Source organism: Eptesicus fuscus, chromosome 5 (genome assembly GCF_027574615.1).
Source record: "Eptesicus fuscus isolate TK198812 chromosome 5, DD_ASM_mEF_20220401, whole genome shotgun sequence".
In the NCBI taxonomy this organism is placed as follows: Eukaryota; Metazoa; Chordata; class Mammalia; order Chiroptera; family Vespertilionidae; genus Eptesicus; species Eptesicus fuscus.
The window spans coordinates 84941887-84951159 of NC_072477.1; the positions used below are offsets into that span (position 1 = coordinate 84941887).

The 9273-nt window shown below is 39.1% G+C and overlaps 1 protein-coding gene across 1 annotated transcript; it reads right to left on the minus strand.

Moving 5' to 3' along the window:
* Positions 1 to 3938: 3938 nt before the first annotated feature.
* On the minus strand, positions 3939 to 4961 carry GPR33 (G protein-coupled receptor 33). The gene has a single exon (XM_008160801.2). It carries the CDS (start codon positions 4959 to 4961, stop codon positions 3939 to 3941), a length of 1023 nt encoding a protein of 340 aa, XP_008159023.2.
* Between the last annotated feature and the right edge of the window lie 4312 nt (positions 4962 to 9273).

A 9273-nucleotide genomic window follows, 5' to 3' on the forward strand; every position in this document is an offset into this window, starting at 1 on the left:
AAGGCTATGACTTCTAATTGATACAGGAGTCCCCCTAAACTTTCTCCTCTTCCTCTACTTCTGAACCAACAGAACTTATAGGACAAGACTCTCTACTTTTCTCCATCCCCACTTCTACTTTCCTGGTTCAGGCCACATCATCTGTTAACTGGATGACTGCAAAACCATCCAGTTTGGCCACTCACCTCCAGTTTTGACCTCTCCATGACAGCAGACAGAGTGATCTTTCTAAAATGCAAGTTTAATCCTTCGGTGGCTCCCTAATGCCCTCAGGATAGAGTCTAGGATCAAGTCCAAACTTCTTAGTAGGGTTTTCCGAAATATAGGGCTGGCTGACTTTCTTAGCTCATCTTGGCTCTGCCTGTTTCTTGCACCTATGCTTCAATCATACCCTTTTCTTGCTCTGTGCCGGCAGCAATGGATCCTCTGGGATACTGTCAGAAATGCAGAATCTCAGTCCTACTCCAGACTTACTGAACCAGAATCAGCATTTTACTTTGTGAGTGGATCTTGACATTTTCTAGGCACTTCTGTTTGATTTTTGCAGCCAAGAAGGTGACTTCTGATTAAATAAACAGACGAGGTGGATCTGGGCTGACAGCCAAGTCTCACTGCCTCCCAGCAGTGGCCTCAGACACAGAGTATAATAGTTAAGAGCATGGATTCTAGCACCAGACTGCCTATTGCATAATACTGTCTCTTCCAATTGCTTCCTGTATGTCCTTGGGCAAGTGCTTTGGTTTCATAGTGTGTAAAATAGGGGTAATAATATGACCTACTTCGTAGAATTGCTGTAGGATTAAGTGAGTTACAATTTGTAAAGCACTTAGAATCATGCCTGGGTACAAGGTAGATGTGATGTAAACCTTTTAAATCCTATTATTTTAACCTAAAGTCGTTTTTCAAGTCACATAATGTGATTACCCATAGTCAACTTTCATTACATAGCTTTTACTGGATGTCAATGGCACATAATATTATAGAAAAGAAATACTGTGACTGGTAGGCTTTTTTCTGTTCTTGAAAACTTTACGATCTATAGAGATATGGAAGAAAGGACTGTGTGTAAGAGAACCTTGAAACAGCACGTCTTTGTTATCGCAGCAGGTCTGAGGGACACAAAAGGCTCTCTCTGTAGCTGCTGGGTTTCCAAAGCACAATCTTGTTTCAAAAAACATCCTGTGTTCTTTCCAGTAACTTTCTTCTCAATCCTGCATCGTAAACGCCGCAGGCTTGTCAGGACCCGGGCGGCTGTGGGGAGGGAAGGAGCACCAGCCCTTCCCTCTGCAGCGACACTCAGAGCCACAGCCTGGTCATCCATCTTCCTCCTCCCTCTCTGGGAAACCGTTCAGGCTCCAAAAGCCTGAAATAGGGGCCAACAATGCAAGTTTTCATCTACTCACAGCTTTTGGTCCCTCATATTTAAAGGGAGAGACCCAGGCTCCAGTTGTCTGGCAACAGTGATACCAAGTCAATTAGCAGGATTCCTAGGGCATCAAACTATTACTTTCCCTCTGTAAAAAGCTAGTAATGAAGGTTAATTTCCCTTCCTTTCTATAGCCCATTCCTAAGTAGTATCCTCCTTTTTGGGGTTTTCTGAATACGATACATACCTGTGGTTTGGAATGGTTTGTGCAAAGTTAGCTGGAATATTTAGGGACTGAGCATGCATTATGGCCTAAATATCTTTACTCCGTATCAATTAAAATATCTCTTTATTGCTATATATTGACTTATAGAACTGACTAACTAAAGGTAATAGGTCAGTGATACTACATGGTCCTAGATAACTGAGGTGCTGTAATGTGTTGCAAAAACTTGAAGCGAAATTTGAATACCAGAGAAGACAAATTAATATTGTCATTGCTGTTCTAAAATTAAATATACTATGACATTACCCAGATGGATTCTTAAACATTTATAATTGTCTTAACTCCCTATTCCTGAGACAGCTCAATCTCTAGGTATTAAAAAGAGACACTTAAGATTTCTTTATACTTAAACATTGAAGTATAAATGTCTTTACATTTTTACATGGATATGACAAGCTGAGTGCCTTGTCATCTCCATGTTAACTTTTGTTCATATCTATATTATAAAAAGCCAGTGGCCGTAACGCTGGAACACAGGAATGATCAAACAACCGGTCACCAGGAGGTGCATTGAGCACCTCTTGGTCCCTCCCCCTGGCCCATGAGCCGCTGTTGGTGGCGGGGCGGGACTAGTGGCTCTCACGGCTTGCGTGGCGCAGTGGCTCGCGGTGGTGAGTTACTCGCACATTGTGGGTCTGGGTCTCACGCGATTTTGCATGCTGGGCCTCTAGTTAATTAAATAACTTAAATGATATCTAAATGAAGAGGCATCCTGTCCAAAAGTCTATTTATAGGAGATTCTCTGATAGAGAATTCAGATCAATGAAAACTACTGATATTTAGAAATTGATATTCCTATAGCCTTAAAAGTCAGAGGCCAAGACTCACATGTGCACCACCTCACACTGACTAGGATGGCTATAAACTACAAAAGGAAAATAATACGTGAAGAATAAAACTACAGCAATAAGAAAATATAATATGAAAATAATGTGAAGAAACTGGAACTTTTGTACATTGCTGGTATTAATGTAACATAGTACAGCTTCTCTAGAAACATTTGGTGAGGCCTCAAAAAGTTGAACAAAACTAACAAATGACCCAGAAATTAAAAATAATTCAAAATAATTGAAAACAAGGACTGAAACAGTACGGCAGTGTTCATAGTAGCATTCTTTACAATAGTCAAAAGGTGGAAACAACTTAATGTTCCTTAAGAAAAGAATGGATTAACAAAATATAGTATTTACATACAATGGAATATTACATAGCCATAAAGAGAATGAAGTTTTGATACATGTTACAGCATGGATGAACCTTGAAAACATTATGCTAAATAAAATAAACCACACACAAAAGAGAAATATTGTATGATTGAACTTATATAGAATATCTAGAATAGGTAAATACATAGAGACATATAATAGATTGGAGGTTATGAAAGGGGTTGGGGGTTGGAAAGAACAAGGAATGATTGCTTAATGGGCATAGGGTTTTTCTTTGGGGTGATAAAAAATTCTGGAAATAGTGATGATGGTTGTAAACATTGTGAATGTAGTTAATGCCATTGAAATTTATACTTAAAATGGTGAAAATGACAAATTTTGGGTTATACAGTGGACCCTTGAACAATATGGTATAAGGGACTCCCACCCCTCACACAGTCAAAAATGTATAACTTTTGACTCCCTAAAAACTTAACTAGTAATAGCCTACTGTTGACTGGAAACCTCACCAGTAATATCAAGTTGATTAATACATATTTGTATGTTATATGTATTACAAAATGTATTCATTTAAAAAATTTTTATTTTTCAATTACAGTTTACATTCAATATTATTTTGTATTAGTTTCAGATGTACAGCATAATGGTTAGACAATCACATACTTTACAAAGAGGTCCCCTCAATATTTCCAGTACCCACCTGGCACCGTACACACAGTTATTACAGTATTACTGACTATATTCCCTGGGCTGTACTTTACATCCCAGTGACTATTTTGTGACTACCAATTTGTACGTTTTAATTCCATCACTATTTTTTAACCAAGCCCTCCAATCCTCTATATACTGTATTCATACAATAAAATGAGCTAGAGAAAAGAAAATGCTATTGTGAAAGTCCAAATCCATGTTGTTCAAGGGTCAATATTTTACCACAATAAGAAAGGGGAAAATTACATTCAGAACATGACCTATTGCTTACTTTCTGATAGCTCTTTTAATCTTCACAATCCAATACAATACAGCCTGGATGTCTCTCTAATGTAGAGCTACAATTGTACAGGAGTCGAGGGTATATCTCTGGTTGTGTAATTAACTAAGAGTTCGTGGGACCCTGAATTTAAATGTAGGTTTCCGAATTTGGGTTTTGTGTTCTTTCTGGAGAAGAATCCTCACTGAATGCTGACTCAAACAGAGCAAGAATGGATTTCTTGAAAACCTTTTTGAAGTTCTCCCCTATAAACAGGTAGAGCATGGGAGAAAAGACAGCATTGAAAGAAGTGGTAATCACTGCAAGTAGCAGAGTCAACTGTAAAAGTAGAGATTGGGTCTCAGCGAGAAGTAAGCCCTTGTACACATAGTAGGGCATCCAACACACAAAGAAGGAGATAATGGCAGTCATCATGACTTTGAAAGGCTTGTTGGATTTAAACAGGCTCCTCTTTTTCATCTTGTTGGCTATTCTCCCGTAACAAAAGGTGATGATCAAGAAAGGCAGAAGGAAGCCGAGCAAGAGGCGGCTGGTGAAACAGGCTACATGGATCCACTTTTTTAATGTTTGCGTCTTTTTGCTTTCCCAGTCAGTGGACACATCATAGCTATTTTGACAGGTCACCCTTCCTTCACGGTCATCATATGTCTCTCTGAAAACCAAATAGGGCGTGCCGAGGACAGTGGCAGAGATCCAGACTACCAGGATTATGCTGGAAGCCCAGCGTGGGGTTCGGTGCAGCTGTGACCACACGGGGTGCAGAGTGAAAAGGTAACGATCCACGCTGATGGCTGCGAGGAAGAAACTGGAGGCGAATATTCCCATGTATAAAATGCTGTTGAGGACCTTGCACATGGCAGTTCCAAAGCTCCAGTGATCGTCCTGAAGGTAGGAGGTGGTTATAAATGGCAGAATTAATGTTGAAATAAAATATGAGAGAATGAGATGAAAATATAAAAGAGTATTGACAGATCTTTTCATCTTGAATTTCAGTACCCATAGATAGAGACCATTGCTGATAATACCAATTATCGATGTCAATAACAAAAAAAGGATAATGGTTGTTTTTGTGGCGGAAGCTGGGAAGTGAGTGCTATTTCTTACTAATGTAGAGACAGTGACCTGGTAATCAGAAGAGTTGATCAGATCCATAACTACTGGCGGGATAAGAAACTGAAAATGAGAACAAAAAAGAAGCAAAAGAAAAGATTAAATATAGAAATTAAAATATCAACAGACAAATTAACAATATATTTTAAATGGCAAACCTAATATTTCTACAATAACACAAATCAGATATTTTTCCTGAGGCCTTTACTTTGTTTTGTATGAAGAATTAAGATCAAATTAATTTGAGCATCAAAAATGAAAATACTACAAATGATATGAAATTAATGTGAAATGGATATTTTGACTTTGCTAAGTAATTCATTTAGGTAGCTAAAAATCTTCTGTTTAGATAGTAACAAGAACTCTGATCCTTCTTGATAAGCACAACTTCTTGAATAAGGCAACATGGAATCAGTTTTACTTGACTAAGACTTGGTCAGGGCAAATGTTGCTAATGAAGTTGAATAACAAAAATGCTGCAAATTAGTAATCATGGAGAGCTACAATTAGATTTCTCCCATGAGCTAATAATCTCTCTATATAAAAGCCTAATATGCAAATTGTCCCCTCAGGAGTTCGACTGGGAGACCAGGAGTTCCATCGCTCGCTATGATGTGCACTGACCACCAGGGGGTGGTGTGGAATGAAGGAAGGCTCCAGCTGGCAGCTGGGGGCTGGGGAAGGAAAGCCCTGGCCGGCAACCAGAAGGTCCTGATCACCGACCAGGCCTAGAGACCCTACCCGTGCACAAATTTCATGCACCGGACCTCTAGTATATAATAAATGCTATTATCTAGTATTCTAACACTGAGCACACAACAGTAAGAACTGATATTCATATGGGAGCCCTAGGGCACTATAAGATTGTGAAGAGTCTTCAGAATCATCAGTGAAACAGGAAAGTGTGTTATAGAATATAGTAGTGGTTGTTTCTTAATTGGGGAGGGGAAAGGAGGAGAAGTCAAGGCACTGATATTTATTCAATACTTGTTATAGGCCAGGAGCATTTTATGAAAATCATTTATTTTTTTTTTCTCCCACAAAGGCAAATATTTAAACAGAGGCGAAAGTGAGGCTTAAAAGGGTTAAATTTCTTATTAATTATCATCTCCTACCAATCTTTCGTTGTGGCAGGTTGGGAATCCTACTAGTGTTTTGTGCTACTTCTTTGAAAGTTGGTATTTCATGTCTAGTGTTTTGATAATGCTCCATGAATCAGAATATTTGATTATTCAAAATATCCCATTTCTTGGATAATGGTTCCTATTTGTATTAAAAATACAAATCTGAGAATATTTGAGAAAATACCTATTATAACAGAATCGTATCATCAAATTGGTTTTTGATAAATTGTATAAGTCAATTGAAATTACTAGTGATTTTTTTTTAACTAAGCAAAAACATTCTGAGAAGAAATAAAAGCAATTGTTATTAAAACCACAACTGCGTTAACTTAATTCTGCCATCTAAAGGAGTTGCAAAGTTTGTCTCCGAAGTAGAAAAATGATTCTCTTCAGGAAAATGCCCTATTCGTGCACTTGGGAAATAAAAAGTGAAGCCTAAGGACCTGGAATGGATCGGCAATGGTGAGTGCAAGAGTGGGAACCTGTGAAGGTCCTGGGACCACGAGAAGAGGGTGGAGGAGTGAGGATGGTCTTCAGAGAGGGGAGCACAGGAAAACACAGCAGGAGGTCAGGAGGCTGCAGAGCACAAGGGTCAGTGAGATATTTAGAAGTGCAGAAATTACACAGGGGCTTTAAATTGAGGGCTGTCTAATACTCAATGTTAATCCATTTGCTATGCTTTGACATGGTATAATGCCCCTTCTCATTAGTTACAATTGTCTTATCTTGGTGATTGTTCTGGGGAATGGGAAAAAAAAAAAAAAAAAGAGCTATTTGGGATGGAGTAGATGGAGAGAAGAGACCAGTAGCAGGAGGTAAGATGTAAATGAGATGATAAATATGGTGGAAACTGGACATAAATTAGGGTACAGTAGACAAGGAGAAACAAAATCCCATGAAGAATTTCTGACTCTGTGTGTATGGCATGTGGGTATCTGTGGTCTGTCTGTATACCTGCCGTGTGTTTGTGTGTATGTATGCGGCTATATGCTCTCTGTGTGTGTCTCTGTGATGTATTTTGGATCCACGGAGTATGTGTGGAGCTGTGTGTGTGTGAGATCTGTGCGTCTGTGTTGTATTTGTGTATGGTCTCTATGTGGTGTTTGTGTTCTGTGTGTATTTATCTGGATAGTGTGTGTTTCAGGTGGTGTTTGTATGTCTGGTGTGTGTATGTGTGTGTGGTCTCTGTGGATGTGCATTTGAGAAAACTGGGTATCTGAATTATAGGGAAGATTTAAAAAATGTGTTGCTGAACTCTAGAAGGGCATCTGAAAGTAATGTAAAATTTGAACAAAATAAATGTTGGTAGTGGCTGTGAATATCATATAAATTATCCTAGGAGCTTTGATTTATTATTGCGCATAACCAGGAGATTTCACCATACTTAAACATGTTTTAAAGTGGTTTTTTAAGTACTTTAGTATAAATTAGTGGACAGAGCTGGGGCTCTCACATCCCACAGAACTGGGTTTCAATCCTACCTCTACCACTTACTAACTCTGCGACCTTGGATTCTTAACTCTGAGCCTCTTTACCTTCTAAACCACAATGAGTTTTTATAAGGACTAAATGAGATAATGCATATGAATCACATAGTTCCCTTCATGACACATATTCAGCACTCAAAAACTTTTTACCTATTGCTTTACTCATCTTGTTATATTAAGGTTAGCAAGAGCCTCATTTTGCCCTTTTAATGCTGCACATTTTTTTTCCTCCTCAAAACTTCTCTGCTGAATTCTAGGGTATCATCAGATTCATAGTCATTTTGAGGACTTGCTATTATGATAGCTTTGGAACAGTGGCTTTCAGGAAGAACCAACCCCCTCTGCTTGTGGCGGGGGTTGGGGGGTGGGGGAGGGCATGCGGATCTCAAGAAGCTGTTCTGGAGTAAGCCTAGATGGTCTATTCAGATACTAGCACTAGGGTCCACCTGCTGGCCCAGGGAATCGTACCTTGGAGTTATGTCTTCATGTCAGATGGTCTTGGGCAGGCAGAGTGACTCCAAGTCAGCAATCTTCTCTCCAGGGACATAGGAAAAATCAGTGACACTTGGACTTCCTCGGCCTTTCTTCTTGCTAACGCTACTTCCCAACTTAGAACCTATCTATATATTCAGTGAGAACTTCCTGTTCTTTCCAAGTTCCTTTTTCTGTGGAATACTTTCTACAGAGGAGGAGGTGGAGAGATTAGTATTTCTTCAAAACATTTCTCCTTTTTAAAAATGCCACAGAGTTCTTCTATTTAAGGCTAATAAGTTTGTCTTGGCTGTAAAAACACTGATTAAAAATTAACTTTTCACATGCAGTCATCTCACCAGGCTCCCACCCTGCTTCAATTCTAGGGTGTGCATTGACATGTGGATGCATGATGTTGGATACAAAAGGAGGTGGTAAATAGCAGGCACGGATATATAGAATCTGGACATGAGCTACCTAATCATGCTGGAGAGAAAATGGTCAGAAAGGAAAACTTAAACACTGATTTCACATTAAAGTTGGACATATGAGGACAGGCCAAAGATTACTATTATTTCCTTTGGGAAGACAGAGACTGACAGGCAGATCCATGTGAGTTTTTTAGTACAATCGTTGAGAATGGTTGGAAAGAACACAGTGTGTTACCATATCCTGGAAGACGATCTCGTTATAAAAACATTCTAATCACACAGGTAATACATTTATGAACTGACTGAATCCTACATTTTCTATTTTCCCCTCTTAAATTCATCTCTGAAATTTTAAAGGATCAGCCTGTGTGCGGCCCTCGGTGACCTGATTCCGTTCCAGTTTGCTTTCCTCTTCATCTCTTCACCGCCAGTGGAGAAAATACATCAAAACAGCCTGGTAGCGTCAGTGGTGAAGCTTGGGAATCAGTTACCCAGCGTGTGTCAGATTTAGAATTGTAAAGCTTTCACTGGTACTGTAGCCTTATTAAACATAGACTTCAATTTTTTTTTTTTCTTAATTTCCTGGGGCTGTCACCTTCAGCCTAAGAATTGATCTTTGCTTCAGGATAAGGATATGATTTAAAACTTGCTACTGCATTTAGAAGTGACTTCTTTCCAGGTTTCCGTATTTTCTGGGTTAATTCACAGGTCTGGAAGTAACCTGAGACATTATTTGCTCTAAACCCAGTGATTCTGAAGCTCAGCAAACTGAGACACAGAGAGGTTGATTCATCATGGGCTTTCACCAAGAAAAGAACCAAGGGCTCCTCCGACTGCCCTA